Source organism: Chlorocebus sabaeus, chromosome 24 (assembly GCF_047675955.1).
Source record: "Chlorocebus sabaeus isolate Y175 chromosome 24, mChlSab1.0.hap1, whole genome shotgun sequence".
In the NCBI taxonomy this organism is placed as follows: Eukaryota; Metazoa; Chordata; class Mammalia; order Primates; family Cercopithecidae; genus Chlorocebus; species Chlorocebus sabaeus.
Window position 1 is genome coordinate 43614555 of NC_132927.1, and position 18312 is coordinate 43632866.

At 39.5% G+C, this 18312-nt stretch overlaps 1 protein-coding gene across 4 annotated transcripts in view; it reads left to right on the forward strand.

Moving 5' to 3' along the window:
• The window catches only part of GARIN2 (golgi associated RAB2 interactor family member 2), a 42379-nt gene that overhangs the window by 17338 nt on the left and 6729 nt on the right, over positions 1-18312 (forward strand). For 3 of the 4 annotated variants that reach the window (XM_073011089.1, XM_007987055.3, XM_073011090.1), the window contains 2 exons: positions 1525-1772; positions 15309-16462. In XM_073011089.1, the coding sequence (XP_072867190.1) occupies positions 1525-1772; positions 15309-15372 (312 nt within the window). In that variant the 3' untranslated portion in view covers positions 15373-16462. Of the gene's footprint in view, positions 1-1524; positions 1773-15308; positions 16463-18312 lie in introns of those variants that run through there. The other variant, XM_073011091.1, reaches the window with a different exon arrangement.

Here is an 18312-nt window from a genome sequence, read left to right on the forward strand (position 1 = left end):
AGATCAGAGTGAAATGTGCACAGGAGTAGTTGTTTCTGGGCAGTGGCATCATACAAGCAATAATTTATTATTATTATTATTATTATTATTTTGAGACAGCCTCACTCCATTGCCCAGGCTGTAGTGCAGTGGCGAGATCTCAGCTCACTGCAACCTCCACCTCTCAGGTTCAAGTGATTCTTATGCCTCAGCCTTCCAAGTAGCTGGGATTACAGGTGCCCACCACATGCCCAGTTAATTTTTGTATTTTTAGTAGAGATGGGGTTTCTCCATGTTGCCCAAGCTGGTCTCAAACTCCTGGCCTCAAGTAATCCACCCGCCTTGGCAAGCAATAATATTCTACCTTTAGCTTTATTCATTATAGGATTTTCCAAATATGCTATAATAAATATGTATGACTTTCATTGTCAGGGAAAAGTTTTATCTTTAAGGAAGAAAATTATTACATCATTTTAAAGGAAATGCAGTAGAGGTATATTAGGCCATTCTTGCATCGCTATAAAGAAATATCTGAGGCTGGGCAATTAATAAAGAAAAGAGGGTTAATTGGCTCATGGGTCTGTAGGTGGTAAAGGAAGCACAATGCTGGCATCTGCTTCAAGCGAGGGCCTCAGGGAACTTACAGTCGTGCGGAAGAGAAGGAGAGCCAGCACATCACATGGCCAGAGAGAGAGCAAAAGAGAGAGGAAGGAGGTGCCAGGCTCTTTTAAACAACCAAATCTCGCATCAACTCAGAGTGAGAACTCACTCACTACAGTGAGGACAGCACCAAGCCATTCACAAGGGATCTGCCCCCAAGACCTAAACACCTCCCACTAGGCTCACTTCCAACATTGGAGGTCACATTTCAACATGAGATTTTCAAGTGACAAAACATCCAAACCATATCAAGAAGTAATGGACTAGTCAGGGGCAGTGGAAAGAAGAAGGTGCGGACAGGAAGGACATTAGAAAGCCAGCTTTAGGGCCTGCTGACCAACTGCCTTGAGTCCTGAGTGATTCTGAGCAAATCAGAGAGTGGCTAGGAGAGGTGATACATTAACAGAAACTGGGAAATTAGGAGCAGGGCGGGATTTTAGGGTATTAAGTTTTAGATACAGGTTCTAAGTCTTTTGACCAAAAAAAAAAAAAATCTCTTATATTATGAGCCCCTGGCCCCTGTAACCTATCAGATGCTCTAATTAAGACCAAACTCAGACTGGGGAATCAGTGGCATTTCTGGGAAACATTTATTGTGCTGTAATGAGATGCCAACTGTCTTCTGTGAGGTGACAACACGAGCTTGGGAACATGTTGTGTCAGGCTGCAGTGGGGCAGGCCCTGGCTCCCACACAGCCTGCCGCCAACACACCTGGGGCTCTCCCCATAGTCGTGCCACTCTAAGCCTCTCTCCCTCCTTACTACTCCTCACAGGTGTTAAGTGATGATGAATGAAATGCTGCCTGTATTAGATACTGCTCCACAAACACCTATTACCTGATGCTCTTCTGTTACCTGATTTGCTGCTGCTTTTTATTTTTAAAGGAAAAATTGAAAAACATTCTGAAGCCTGGGTGTCTACAAGATACAAAAAGTAAGAGTGAGTTGAAAGAATCCTCAAAACATGTCACCATCTCAAACATAACACTGACTTTTGAAGGTAAAAGATATTTTCAAACTACCTTGACTCCAGTAGAAAGTGAGGCAAATACATCCAAGGAGATGGAGAATAAGACCTCTGAAGAAAAGATACCTGATTTTCAGAGCACGGCTCTCGAGGCTGAAGAATCCAGGTATGTGAGGCAGGAACATGCCAAAGGAATTCTAAGACATGAAATATTAATAAAGAAGTGTGTGCTTTAGTCTCTTAACTCAGGCATCTGCCACTGAAGATTCTCAGAGACAGATGTAGTGTAACTGAATGATGATATAGTCAACTCTGAATGACCCACATTTGGTTCAACCTTGGCTAATTTTTATTTTCCAACTTCTCATGTTTCTCAGTTGGCATTCTGGGCTGTCTACCTGATGTCAATTGTTGTATGTGCTTCAGGAAATATAACAGAGGCCGGGTGCAGTGGCTCACACCTGTAATCCCAGCACTTTGGGAGGCCGAGGCAGGTGGATCGCCTGAGGTCAGGAGTTCCAGACCAGCCTGGCCAACATGGCAAAACCCCATCTCTACTAAAAAAATTAGTCCGGCGTGGTAGTGGACATCTGTAATCCTAGCTACTCGGGAGGCTGAGGCACGAGAATTGCTTGAACCCTGGAAGTGGAGGTTGCAGTGAGCTGAGATCGTGCCACTGCACTCCAGCCTGGGCGACAGAGCAACACTCTGTCCCAAAGAAAAAAAGGAAAGAAAATAGAATCATAGTGTTCACATATTTAGGAGCTGGAGTCATATTGACTTTGATAGTGATATGGGTACTTTTAATTTTATTAAAGGTACATCTCTATACTTCTCTATATTTTCCTCTATACATGTTCTCTATGTATCCCTTATCCTTCTCTACACTTCCAACTAATAACTTTTTTGCTTTTTTCTTTTTTAAAGACTAGTCAAGTGCAGTAATGAGAAAAGGAAAAAGTTAATTCTACTTGTGACAATAAATGCTAAAATCTTACAATCTTAGCAGGGAAAATACAGCAAGCTTAGTATAAAATTAAGGGAACGGTTAATATTAATCATTATTAAAATATAGAAGAGTAGAAAAGCCATGATACTATAAATACATTGATAAAGTTTGATATTCTTGATCACAGAAAAGATCCACATAGTAGTGAGTTTTCCTTTAGCACAATAAAGAATATTTACCACAAACCAGAGCCTATACTTTTTTTTTTTTTTTTGAGATGGAGTCTTGCTCTGTCACCCAGGCTGGAGTGCAGTGGCACAATCTCGGCTCACTGCAAGCTCCGCCTCCCAGGTTCACGCCATTCTCCTGCCTCAGCCTCCTGAGTAGCTAGGACTACAGGCGCCTGCCACCACGCCTGGCTAATTTTTTTGTATTTTTAGTAGAGACGGGGTTTCACCGTGTTAGCCAGGATGGTCTCCATCTCCTGACCTCGTGATCCGCCTGCCTCGGCCTCCCAAAGTGGTGGGATTACAGGTGTGAGCCACCGTGCCCGGCCGCCTCTAGTATTTTTAATGAAGAAATTTATAATTGTTCTATTTAGAACTTAGAACACAACATGCTGAAAAGCCCATCTCTACAAAAACTACAAAAATTAGTCAGGAGTGGTGGTGCATTCCTGTAGTCCCAACTACTCGGGAGGCTGAGGTGGGAGGATGGCTTGAACCCAAGAGGTCAAGGCTGCAGTGAGCCACGATTGTGCCACTGCACTCCAGCCTGGGTGACAGAGTGAGACCCTGTCTCAAACAAAAACAAAACTTAGAACAAATTAGGAGTGTTCCCATTAACATTTCTATGTGATATAAAAGTTTCTAGCAATCTGATAGGACTCAGAAATACAAAGAAAATTATGAATTTTTAAAATCACTCTTTGCAAATGGCAATTCATATTTAGAAAATTTGAGAAACAACAAAAATTTAGTTTCTTTTGGAAGGCTACAGATTATAAGATAAACACAAAAAATAGTTTTAATTTACATGCCAAAAATATACTTAAAAAAGGGTGTATTTTTCGACATCAACAACAAAAACCAAATATTTAGTGAGGCTGATACTCTTATCTATATAAACAGAATTACAAAACTTTAATGGCAGAAATAAAAGACAACTTGAATAAGGAAAACTAGATTCTTCTTCTGCATAAGTAGATACAAATACAATACCAATTAACATTTCAATAGGATATCTCATAGAAATCATAAAATTGTATAGAAAAAAAGGATGTGGAAAAGATAGGGGTAAACATCTCAAGGAAACAAGGTAGGAGGGGAGTGAGGGGTAAAACACTACACATTGACTACAGCGTACAGTGCTTGGGTGATGGGTGCCCCAAAATCTCAAAAATCTAAAGAACTTATTAATGTAACAACAACAACAACAACAATCAAGAAACTGGACCGTTAGGTTCACATTTAAAACTGTTTTACAAAATTCACTGACCAGTTGAGTGCTTAGCATTGCACTAGGTATGACCACCTCCCTGGCTTGGTTGAGGATAAAATGTCAGTCTCCCTGTTCTGTGCCAGTGCTGACAGATACTTAATCATGCATTTGGAGACTATTGTTTCTGGCCCATCTGTTGCAGGCTCTTAGCTGCTTTCTCTGTTTCTATTTAATTTGTATTTAGTCTTATAAGCTGTCTGTCATTGGCTTTTACAGAGGATAAAGCTAAGATGATAGCAGGATAGTCTCCAGTTCTTTCACTTAAAGTTTCTATCTACCCAACTGGATTATAAGCACCTTGCAGGCAGGGAGCCTCTTCTTGGTATGGTATCCTTCACACCTCTTAGAACACATGCTGGACACAGAAAAGGGCTCAAAACTGGCTTGGTGAATTAGAGGAAGAGTGGTAATATGTTACTATAATTTTAGGAACTATTTTGTACATGGTGAAAATATTTTCATTATAAACTTGGGACTTACAAAGACTGCCTAATATAAAGGAAAGCAGAAATGCTAGGATCATTGTTTTGCATTGTTAAAAAATATTCTATTACGCATTCAAAAAAGTTTTCCAGTTCCTATACTATTCTCTCTAATTTAGCATATTTGATTTTCCATAGTAAAAAGTTAAAGAAAAAAATCTCAAGGAAACAATTGGGATGAAAAATGTCTAAGGGCTACTCAGTCCTATAAAATCTTAAGCCATGTTATAATTAAATGGCCATCAGAACTACCAGTGCAAAGTTTCAAATATAGAAATAAAAACATAACCAGGCACAGTGGCTAATGCTTGTAATGCTAGCACTTTGGGAGCCTGAGGTGGGAGGACGATCCTGGGCAACTTACCGAGACCGTGCCTCTACAAAAAAAATTTAGAAGTAGCCAGGTGTGATGGCACATGACTATAGTCTTAGCTACAGGGGAGGCTGAGGCAGGAGGATCTCTTGAGCCCAGGAGTTCAAGGTTACAGTAAGCTATGAACATGTCACTGCACTCCAGCCTGTCTCAAAAAAAAAAAAAAAGATACAAAAATAGATCCAAACTGATATGAATTCAAAAGAAGCATGGAAAGAGACCAGGTGCAGTGGCTCACACCTGTAATCCCAGCATTCGGGAGGCTGAGGCGGGTAGATCATGAGGTTAGGAGTTCAAGACCAGCCTAGCCAAGATGGTGAAACCCTGTCTCTACTAAAAACTACAAAAATTAGCCAGGGGTGGTGGCGGGCACCTGTAATCCCAGTTACTCGGCCCAGAAGGCAGAGGTTGCAGTGAGCCGAGATCATGCTACTACATTCCAGCCTGGGTGACAGTGAAACTCCGTCTCAAAAAAAAAAAAAAAAAAAAAAAAAAAAAAAAAAAAAAAAAAAAAAAGCATGGAAAAAGCAAAATTCTAGGAAAATGTTGGCCAAAGATTTATGATGTACCATAAAAAAATTTCAGATAGGAAAAGAGTAAATTATTTTAAAACTATAATGAGCCAGAAGAAAATGGAATGGTATCATTGCCTCATTTACAGAGGAAAGATCATTTATTGTCCACTGATGCAATAAAAGTAATTCAATGGCAGAGTTTGCATCATTCACTCAAAAATATTTATGAGCACTTCCTATGCACTAGGCACTGGGGATACAGCACCAAAAATGATCAAGTCCCTATCTCATGAAGTGTTTTATTCTAGTGGGGGACATAGATAATAAACCAATACAATATGTTATGCCAGCTAGAATGTGCTGTGATGAAAATAAAAAGAGAGAGAGAATAGAGAGTGACAGTGATTAGAAGAGGGTGGAGAGATATTTTATACAGGTGTTCAAGGCCATTTGAGCAGAGACCTGAGCAAGTGTGAACCTCTGGGGGAATAGAGTTCCAAATTGATTGATTGCATAACAATTACACATCTCTGCCAAATAAATCATTTTTAAAAATACATTCATAAATGTATGACAACAGAGTTGCGGGGAAAGCATAATAGACCGGGTGTGGTGGCTCATGCCTGTAGTCCCAGCACTTTGGGATGCCAAGGCGGGTGGATCACGAGGTCAGGAGTTTGAGACCAGCCTGGCCAACATGGTGAAACTCCGTCTCTACTAAAAATACAAAAATTAGCCAGGTGTGGTGGCTGGTTCCTGTAATCCCAGCTACTCGGGAGGCTGAGGCAGGAGAATTGCTTGAACCCAGGAGGGTAAGGTTGCAGTGAGCCGAGATCGCGCCATTGCACTCCAGCCTGGGTAACAAAGCAAGACTCCATCTCGAAAAAAAAAAAACCAAAAAACGAAAAAAGTATAATAGATTACCTTTATATATAAGTAGTTTGTAGGAATTTATAAGGGATCCAATTAACAAACGATTTAAGAACATAAATAGAAAATTTACTCCAGAAGACTACTTGAGAAGGAATCAACCTCACTAATAATTAAAGAAATACTAGTTAAGCAATTACCAGTTAGCTTTTCATTAGGTGTCAACAACATTCTTGGTGTCACTATAAATGATTGTCAATTCAATTCACACCCCAAATGTTTGTACTCCTTTACTTATGGTAACATGTCAAAGAAACAATTCAAAGAATAATATCTACCATGTAGAATTGCTGTAAGGATTAAATAGCTGATATTAATACCCTCACAATACCAGGCACATGGTAACTGTTCAAAATACATGTAGGTGTAGATATAGATAACATATAGGGTGGGAGGAAGGAAGGAAAGAGGGAGGAGGATAGGTTCAAGCAACTGAACAAAAAACCTAATGTAGATTTGACTCACATTAAATACAGTACAAACATGGTTCTGTACCACACAGGATGTCTAAAGTAATCTTTCCACTATATTACCCAATAAACTGAACCTAGAGAAGAAATGGGGAAAAGAGCACAAAACTGATTAAATATTTTTAGTGTAGTAAAAAAATGGAGGTGATAGGAGAATGTTAATAGGTGACAATGACCATATTCAAATGTATGAGGAAGTTCACAGAAAGCTACATTTAAAAAGTAGATTTAAAGTAAAAATTACTTTAACACAGAGGAAAATTTTATTATTAGGTAATATAGCAACCAATTAAAAAAATAACCTGGGCACACACGCCTGTAATCCCATCTGAGGAAGCTACGATGGGAGTACCATCCTGGGCAACTTAACAAAACCCTGTCACTAAAACAAAAGTGGGAGGGTCACTTGAGCCCAGGAGTTTGAAGCTGTAGTGAGAATGATCAAGCCATTGCACTCCAGCCCAGGTGATGGAGCAAGACACTGACTCTTAAATAAATAAAAAATAAAAATATTTATTTATTGTATATTGATAAACAACAGAACCAGTTTCTGTAGGTTCTGTACATTGTGAAGTCTGTCCTTGCAAAATTTCTCAAAAATGAACATTAAATATTTTGTCCTGGATAGACTTTAAGCATTCTCCTGCCAGGAGTCTAGACCTTTCATGTTTCTTATCATGTAATCTTAACCACTGTGAAGATCTGCTAAAATGAATAATAGAATGCATGCTAAAGTCAAATATAAGTGTGCTCTAGGGAGTTCCTTAGAAGAGTATAATGAAATGAAAACAGTAAACACACTAGGGACTTTGTAAGGTTCTGAGAAGCATAGTGATGAAAGTACACAGAGGGCTTGGGACACATTAGTTGCTCAACGAATGATCATTTTTGTCACTAGTGATCATTATTGTCACAAATAATTCATTTTTAACAGTGTAGATTAAAGAAAAAAAAAGTGTCTTCTTTAAAATGGCTCCTCTCATAAAAAATGTATCATAGGGCCAGGCGCAGTGGCTCACACCTGTAATCCCAGCACTTTGAGAGACTGAAGTGAGCAGATCGCTCAAGTCAAGGAGTTCAAGACCAGCCTGGGCAACATGGCAAAACCTTATCTCTACAAAAAAATACAAAAGTTTAGAAGAGCATGGTGGCATGCGCCTGTAGTCCCAGCTACTAGGGAAGCTGAAGTGGAAGGATCACCTAACCCTGGGGAGGTTGAGGCTGCAGTGAGCCATGAAAGAGCCACTGCACTCCAGCCTGGGTGACAGAGCAAGATCCTGTTGCAAAAAAAAAAAAATAATAATATATATATATATATATATATATATAGATTTCACACACACATACATATAAATAAATATATACACAAAAATATCTTATTCAGCTGAGGATTAACTACTCAAAGCTGGTTTTTCTAAAAAGTCTTCTTTCCTAACAAAGTATAGGCCAAGGGAAACAAAGGAATATGGGTGATCGTTAGGAGAGCCACAAACCTTGAAATCAGAATAGTTTGCTTTAGCTGCTTGAGCACTGCATTTTTCACAATCCCAGAGCCTCTAGATGCAAGTGCCAAGACATTCAAAGTGTTGGCTCTTGACGCTCAAGGAAAGCATCATTAACTATCTAAGGTTTCTTTACTGGTTGTTCTCAAAATGAGGACGCCGGACCAGCAGCATCACCTGGGAACTGGTTAAAGAAGTAAATGCTTAGGCCTCACCCCTTCTTACTGAATCATAAGCTTGGGGATGGGGCATAGAATTCTGTGTTTTAATAGACTTCCAAGTGATTCTAATGCATACTCAGGTTTGAGAACCATTTCCTTAGGAGAAACCAGTCGTATCTATCAAGCAAGGATTCCCTCTCTCACAATGGCTTCTCCCGAAGCCCTACAGTCAAACTAAGGATTCTGCTTTTATAGCTGTGGAAAGAACTATAGGCTCACCAGGAATCTTCCAGGGAGCTTTCTTCCAGGACCAGGAGCTCAAAAAGATAAAAAATATGGTTCAATGTGGGAATTGCTGTTATCACCCACAGACATTTTCCTACTTTTACTGAGGGCACAGAAGTCACTGAAATAAATTTCTCCCCAGAACACTGATCTCTCTTTTTTTTTTTTTATGATAACCACTAAGCTATTTCAGCATAAGTAAACGATGACAGAAGGGCAACTTGTAAATCTGACATGTTAGAAGAGAAAGTACAAGGATTAAAACAACAACAACAACAGGAGAGAGTAAGAGTAAAGTAGGAAGAGAAAAACAGAAACCATTAGTCAGAAATAGGAAAGGGATACAGGAATATAAGATGCAGAAGGATATGTGCAGGTGCTGCTCAGTGGAAAACGTACCTTTCACTACAATACATGAGTATGACTTTATTAGAAAAGCATAAGATTTCTTTTAAAAAATGAGATTAAATGAATCCATCCAACTTAGCAATTTGTCCTAAATAATCATTGATCAGGTCTGGTCACTCTGATGTCTTCCTTATGTTTTGTTTCATTCTTATGTCTCAAATCCAGTGCCCCCAACCCTTGTCTAACACTTCAAAAACATACTACAAATCAAAATCTCACAAAGTTAACTGAATCATTTCAGCTACTTCTTTCCTTGCCCAAAACAAATGCCCTAAACCATTAGATTCACTTTTAATGCCTGTTTTAAAAAATTATGAAAAATAATAAACTTTATTTTTTGCGTGCAGTTTTAGATTTACAAAATAACTGAGCAAATAGTGCACAGAGTTCCACACACACATCCCACTGCGCCCTCCTACCAATCCCCCATGGTATCTTCTATTAACGTCTTACATGTGGTACATTTGTTACGGTCAATGAACACATATTAATACATTGTTATTAACTATAGTCCATAGTTTACATTACATTAATGTTTACTCCTTGTGTTGGACAGTTCTATGGGTTTCATTTTGTTGAGGATTTTGTCATCTATATTCATCTGGGATACTAACCTGTAGTCTTCTCTTTTTGTCATGTCCTTGTCTGGTTTTGGTATCAGGGCAATGCTGGCCTCATAGAATGAGTTAATCATGTTTTGTTAATATTTTGGGTTTTTTTCAGTCTCCATTTCATTTATTTCTCCTCTGACTTTTATTAGTTCTTTCCATCTACTAATTTTGAGTTTGGATTATTCATGCTTTTCTAGTTCCTCAAGGTGCATCATTAGGTTATTTATTTGACATCTTCCTAGTTTTTTGATGTAGGTATTTATTACTATAAACTTGACTCTTAATACTGCTTTTGCTGTGCCCCTGTAAGTTTTGGTGTATTGTGTTTCTATTTCCATTTGTGTCAGTAAATTTTTAGATAGCATATTTCATTTCTTCCTTTCACTTAGGAGCATGTTGTTTAATTTTTATGTATTGTATACTTTTGAATGTTCCTATTGTTATTAATTTCTAGTTTTATTCCATTGTGATCAGACAAAATACTTGATAAGATTTAAATTTTTAAAAATTTTTGCATAAACTTTTTGAGATTTGTTTTGTGTCCTAACATACAGTCAGTCAATCCTGGAGAACATTCCATATGCTGATGACAAGAATGTGTACTGTGCAGCTGTTGGATGAAATGTTCTATAAATGTCTGTTAAGTCATTTGGTCTGTGATCTAGTTTAAATTCCATGTTTCTTTGATGATTTTCTGTCTAGATGATTTGTCCTAGGCTAAGAGCGGGTGTTGAAGTCCCCAGCTGTTATTGTATTGAAATCTATATTTGCCTTTAGATCTAATGTTGCTTTATAAATCTGGGTGCTCCAGTGTACATGTATATTTACAATTGTTATATCCTCATGTTAAATTGATCCCTTTATAACTATAAAATGACTTTCTTCATCTTTTTTTTACAGTTTCTGACTTAAAGTCTGTTTTATCTGATATAAATATGGCTAATCTTGCCTGACTTTGGTTTCCATTTGCATTGAATATCTTATTTCATTTCTTCACCTTCAGTCTATATGTATCTTTACAGGTGAAGTAAGTTTCATGTAGGCAGCACATAGTTGGTTCATTTAAAAGAAAAATCCATTCAGCCAGTCTATATCTTTTAAGTAGGGAATTTAATCTATTTACATTTAAGGTTATTAGTGATAGGTGAAGACTTACTCCTGTCAATTTGTTACATGTTTTCTGGTTGTTTTGTATATCATTTGCTCCTTACTTCTTCTCTTACTGTTTATTTTTGCAGTTGAGTGATTTTCTGTAGTGATAAGATTTTATTGCTTTCTCTTTCTCCTTTGTGTATCAGCGCTACCAGGGAGTTTTATAGTTTTGCATGTTTGCATGATGGTGGCTATCATCTTTTCGTTTCTATATATAAGTCCCTTCAGCAATTTTTGTAAGGCCAATCTAGTGATGAATTTCCTTAGTTTTGGTTTATCTGGAAAAGATTTCGATCTTAAGAATTTTCTTAAGATTATTATTTTAAATTCTTTTTCTGACATTTTATATATTTTCTTATTATTGATGTTTGTTACTGGAGAATTATTGTTTTCCTTTGGAAGTGTCATGTATCCTGTGGTCCTATGTTGAGTTCTATGCATCTAATGGAAAAAATGCCTCTTCCTATTTTATGGAGTAGTGTCACAGGGAAAGACTTATTTGTATGAATGGGTCTTGGGATGTCAGTTCAGTGGGTTGCGTTGGCTTTGGTTCTAAGTGGATGCAATAGTGTAGTCTCCATGTAGTTTCTTCAGCATTTGCAAGTTTCTCAGTGGCCTGGGCTTAGAGAGTTTGTGGCATCAGTGGTGCAGTTTTGCCAGGGTTGGGCTCACCAGGCTGTTTCTCAGGTCAGGGACAGACAGGCACATACACACAGTGGGTTGGCCAACCTGGGGTCTGGCTTGCTGGGTTTGGGGCCATGGGCTGTTAATGCAGCTGGGAGCATGATCACACAGTTGTTGTCTGTGAGTAGCAGCCTACAGAAATGTTTCTTAGGCCTGGTGTTTCTCAGAGTTATGCACCAGGGATGTGGGTGCACAGCTGCTTGGGTGCGGGTGATCTGCGGGCATGTTTACAGGGGGTGGCCCACAGAGCCGTTTCTCAAATCTGGAACACTAGTGCAAGTCTGCTTGGCTGACTCAGGGACATGCCCACTGGGGACAGCCTGTGGGCTATTTCTGAGGCCTGATATGTGGATACAGGGCTGCTTGGCAGCCTGGGGCATGTCCACCTGGGTGGCTTACGGGGCTGTTTCTCCGGTCCAGGATAGGGGTTCTTGCCTGTTTGGCTGACCTGAGGGCATGCCTGTCAGAAGCAACCTGCAGGACTGTGTCTCAGGCCCTGATTTTGGGTGCAGGGTCATTGGGCAGGCCAGGAACATATCTGTAGGGGATGGAGGCACTGTGGAATTGTTTCTTCATGTCCTAAGCACAGGCACACAGCCGTTCTGCTTGCCCACGGGTATATCAGTTGTTTAGAGGTTCAGGGGTCTCTCTCACTTGAGGGTATATATGCAGCAGTTTGGCTGGCTCAAGGGTGGGTTTTCCATGGATAAGACTGTCATACTCTCCCTCTGGCTAGAAGTGCAGCAGTGAGGGTTGGTTTCCCTGCTATGTGAGACCAAAGCCACAGCAGATCCTGGCCCAGGTTCTGCACAGGTGGTGTTGTGGTGTTCAGCCGCCACTGTGGGCTTGGTGGAATGGAGTTGGAGCCTTAGGGCTGGAGAGATGCAGTGGCTAGTGGTCCCATAGAGCAGGTTACTCTCCAGAGGTGGCTCTGATCTCAAGCAGCAGCTTGGCTCACAGGTGGTGACTGGGGAGTAGGAAGTGCATAGAAGTGCATACCTTGTGCTCTCAACCTGGGGCAATGTAACTGTGTGAATTCCTAGCAACTCCCAAAACTAGGCTCAGGGCTTGTGAGGACTGTAGGATTCTCCTGTTGTAAGGACTGTAGGTGTTTTTGGTAGCAATGGGGGCTGGTGGGGCTCTTCTGCTTACCTTTTCCCTGCAATGGGAAGTCTCCCCTGACTCTGGGCAGATCTAGGCCACATGGGTTATCACCAGTGTGGAGTAGGTGCCTCCACACTGTCCTCCTGGACTTTCCATCACTACAGACATGTCTCTGTTCCCCAGCTGCCCTCCAGTGACCTTCCTTTGACACTGCAGTCACATCTTAGCAGTTTATTCATTGCTCTGGTCCTTTCTTGTGGGGGAAGGATGAATGCCAGGGGTCTCTAGTCAGCAATCTTGCTGACATCACTCTCTGAGAATTTTTCTATACTACCCCTTAATTGCTTTTTAAAATATTGAAAATTATAAGAATAACTTTAATTGTTAGGATGAAAAAGGCTCAGCAGATACTGTTTCATTAGTCTCACTGTTATGATCACTATTAGAAATGATGAAAAAATGAATCCCTAAATAGCAAAAATCATGGAATTTTAAAGATATAAAAGATCTTGAGAATTAACAAATCTCAAATTAGTCAAGGTCTCACCCCTCCCTTCTCAGCTCCCTACGCCATTTATCAGCTGACTCTACTGGAAAGAAATAAATAGATGAAGAAAAACAAAACAAAACAAATTTTGGTTACAAGTAATCCTCTTAAGCCCAATTTAATAAAGCATGGATTTCTTTTTTATTGCCTATTTGCATCAGGAACATAATTACTAGCTAGAGTCTAATTTGAGAATGTTAATTATGAATGAAAGATGTAATATTTTAAGAACAGAATGGAATTCACTACTGCTGTATTGCAGAGACATTAGTAGGATTTAATCATGCTAGTGAGGTTGAAAAATAAGTTATATATATTATTTTTCTTTTCCAAAACCATGGATTTCAGTGACACTTTATAACTGTGTACTTTGGAACACTGATAAAAAATTAAGCTGGGTGCAACAGCTCATGCCTGTAATCCCAATACTTTGAGAGGCCCAGGTGGGAGGATCGCTTGGGCTCAGGAGCTCAAGACAATCCCGGGCAATATGGCAAGACCCTGTCCCTACAAAAACGAAAAAATTTTCTGGGCATGGTAGTGAACACCTGAGGTCCCAGTTACTCAGGAGGCTGAGGCAAGGGGATTGCTTGAGCTAGGAGGTCAAGGCTGCAAAGAGCCATGGTAGAGCCATTGCACTCTAGCCTGGCTAACAGAGGGAGACCTCGTCTCAGGAAAAAAAAAAAGTAAACAATGATCTTGTTGAATATTCTGCCCTCATATTTACTAGTCTTTAAAATTTAAATTGAGCATCTTAAATCTAGATGAGTGAAAAATGTTGGAGACTTAAACTTATCTATACTGTCACTTTAGGTCCTTTAGAAATGAAGAATTTACTTTATAAAGTATTTATATTTTTTCTCATATCTTGACAGTAGTCCTACCATGGCTCTTTCCTTTGTTTTAAAGAGGATAGTGGCAGGCTTTATTTTAATTTGCACCTATTATTCAAAGTACATTTACTTGATATTTCTCAGTCTCTTGAAAATTTTTATCATTAAGCTTAACCTTCATTTAAGTCACCAGATCTATTTGATAAAGACTATATGAATATTTATTTGTGAACTGTATAGAAAATTACTGTTTTAACATTTACTTTCTGTAAGATCCATTGTAGAACTTGAACTGGGTGTATTTGCCAGACCCCTTAAAATGGATCACAATTATGTCTTTGCATGTTTATTTTATAGGATAATAGCTAAGACAATTTTTCTTCCTAAACTATTTGTTTTATTCAATATTTCCAAAATATTTATTGAAAATGTGTCAAGAAATAAGAATTTGGTGAAAATTATGTGACTTAAGTTTATGTTTTAGTAATGCCAATGAGGTTAAGGAAATAAATATTTTAATTATTATCAATTTTAAAAATTAGGAGCACAGAAAATAAGCTTCTTTATCCAAAGACATTTCTTAAAGTGAAATCTTCTAAAAAACTGCTAGCCTCCTCTTTTATCCAACAAACCATAAGAAATGTTATTACATGTAAATAAGGTACATTATTTGCCTGCAAGATTCCCAAGCGTGGCCACCCCTAGTAAGGCCACAGACTTGGTGGTAAAGAAGTTACCATTAGTTGGTGATTTCTCCTAACCATCCATTTCAGAATTTATCCCCAGGTCTCTTTGAAACCCTATATTCCCAACATAATTGACCTTATTTACGCAGCTCAGCAGCAGCAGCTAACTTCTCTCAGCCTGTTAAGGGAAGGACAAGGAGGCAGCAGTGTTGGGGATGCCAGCAGCCTATGGAGTGACTGGAATAGACATAATAAGAATAGATTACATATTATTACGTACAATAAATTTTTACGGCTTTTACAGATTGAATAGCCCATACGTTGCAGAAATTTAGGTAATTTTAGTCTCATATGTTCTATAATCAGCAATGGCCTAGGCTTGCTAAACATGTTTCATTACCACCCACAAAGCATTTACAGAATGACTGGTTATTTTATATCTAGTAAATCTTGTCTAAATATTTGTGGTTATGCTGGCAAATTTTTGAAATGTGCTATTTATTTTTACAGGAGCTTGAGAACTGAATCAAACACTTCAGGTATGGAACAAATGCCACTACATATTTTATTGTGATCCCTGGTATCCAGTAGTCATCTCTGGTTCCTCCAAGAGTAGGGTGGTTAAGAGCAAAGGAATTCAGCTAGACTTTTTGATGCCTTTCCTTTCTTCACGATGCTCCATTCTGAGAATCCTACACTGAAGAAACTCTTTCTTAAAGCTGATCCTCAGGCTATCTTCCAAGTGGAAAACATTATAGTACTTTACTACTTCACTTTTCTTTTTCTGCACTGGTTTAGTTTCCCAGTTCCCTGGATCTAAATCATCAGGCATAAACCACGCCAAGCCTAGTTCTGCAGACAGCATGCAAACTACAGCAATCATAGGACCTGTCATCCTTGCTGATGTGTAACGGGAACGGTCCACAACTAAATTTTTGGTAAATGTAAAATTATCCAGCTCCTCTTTTTTCCTCCTACATCTTTAGCCTTTCCCAGGTGATACTATTTAATGTTTTTGTTTGTTTGTTGTTTTTTTGTGAGGCGTAGTCTTGCTCTGTCACCCAGGCTGGAATGCAGTGGTGTGATCTTTGCTCACTGCAACCACTCTGCCTTTCGGGTTCAAGTGATTCTCCTGCCTCAGCCTCCTGAGTAGCTGGGATTACAGGCATTCGCCACCACGCCTGACTAAATTTTGTATTTTTCACTATGTTGGCCAGGCTGTTCTCAAACTCCTGATGTCCAGTGATCTGCCTGCCTGGGCCTCCCAAAGTGCTGGGATTATATGAGTGAGCCACCACTCTGGGCCTATTTAATGTTTGGGTGTTATTTGGCGGTGGGGAGTGATGTTTTTTCTTTATATATTGCCATGTTCTAAGAATCTTTAGCCTGTAACGAACTTTTAATGTGGAGATTGTCTTATAGGCACCTCTTATAGTTTGTCTTATAGGCAAATCTCTCTCTTTGCTGAGTGCTAAAACAGCTCTAAGTTACTTTCAAACCTGGGAGACAGACCAAGCCTCAGCTTCAGTCATGCACATAAAAGAACACTATGGAAGGAACATTTAACTTGGCATAAGTGAAGAGAAAAAAAAAATACTACTTCCAAAAGCAAGAATACTTGAAGGCAGTTTTAGTCACACGTACACGAGTCAGTCCCACAAAAAAAGCAAATTATTATAGGATAGGATTTTACACAAATGGGACTAGTCTTTGGACATTCCCATTGGGCTTTTTTTTTTTTTTTTTTTTTTTTTTCTGAGATAGGGTCTCGCTCTTTCACCCAGGCCAGAGTACAGTGGCACAACTTTGGCTCACTACAACCTTCTCCTCCTGGGTTCAAGTGATTCTCCTGCCCTAGCCTCCCAAGTAGCTGGGATTACAAGTGCCCGCCACCACGCCTGGCTAATTTTTGCATTTTTAGTAGAGATGGGGTTTCACCATGTTGGCCAGGCTGGTGTCGAACTCCTGACCTCAGGTGATCCACCCGCCTCGGCCTCCCAAAGTGCTGGGATTATAGGCATGAGCCACTGCACCCTGCCCACATTGGGCTTTAGTGTCTAAAAGTACCAGATGAACTTCACTGCAATGTGGTTTGGCCTATATTCCAATCTATACTATTGAACCTGAGAACATTATAGGGAAATGCTATCATAACTTATAAGAAAAGTGCAAAATCTCCTTTGCAGTACAGAATTTTAATCTATTAATTTCTACCCTAAACTGTATTTCATAAAGAAATCAAACTAAATTTGTAGAAATTTCAGAGAGATCTAGTATAGGCAAATATTTTCCTCTTAGTTTCTAAAAGCAAGGGTAAATCTACTAGCAGCCTTACTACTATTAAAAATATTACATGCAATTAGTACACTCTATGTACATTCTAAGACAGTCATGTATTTAGCCATGGAAGTTTCAAATTAATGTAAAGCATTGACATTGTTGTCTTCATTCTCTATATGACTAATTATTTTACCTGTTTTCTAGCACAGACTCAATTTTGTCCAATTGAACAATTTGATTCCTACCTATCATATATGAAGCACTGTGCAGGCTGTGGGAGGGATTAAAAAAGAATTGGACATAGCTGGGCATAGTGGTGTGTGCCTGTAGTCTCAGCTACTTGGGATGCTGAGGCAGGAGGATGACTTGAGCCTGGGAGTTTGAGGCTGCAGTGAGCTGTGATTGCACCACTGCACTCCAGCCTAAGCAACACAGTGAGATGCTGTCTCAAACAAAACAAAACATAGTAAAATAACAGAATATGTTACCTGGCCTTAGGACATGTGCACAAATAATATAAACCAGAATGTATGTTAATTAAGTATATGTTAAGAGAAGAGTCCAGAACTTATTTTTGGCTCAGGAAAGGAAATAATGAGACTCTATGAAAAAGGCAGGGCCGGGTGCAGTGGCTCACGCCTGTAATCCTAGCACTTTGGGAGGCCAAGGTGGGCAGATCACGAGGTCAGGAGATCGAGGCCATCCTGGCTAACACTGTGAAACCCCGTCTCTACTAAAAAATACAAAACAAAATTAGCCGGGCATGGTGGCGGGCACCTGTAGTCCCAGCTACTCGGGAGGCTGAGGCAGGAGAATGCCGTGAACCCGGGAAGCGGAGCTTGTAGTGAGCCGAGATCGCGCCACTGCACTCCAGTCTGGGCGACAGAGTGAGACTCCATCTCAAAAAAATAAAAATAAAGCAGTCTTTGAGTTAGGAAAGGGGAAAATGAGGATATCCTGAATATAGGAAATGGGGTGAGCAAAATCAAACAAATGGGAAAGTATTGGGCATCTCCAATTCAGGAGTAGTGAGACATGTGGCTGGAAAGCAAGGCAGGAGCCAAATTACGGAAATAACGGATCATGCTAAGAAGTTAGGTAGCTAAAAAGGAGCCACCGAAAGACAGAGAAATGACAACATTAGTGTTATGTTTTAGGATAATTACTCTGACTGCAGTCTCTAAGAGAAGCTGGAGGAGGCTAGAGGTAGGGAGACCAGTTAGAAAGCTACTCT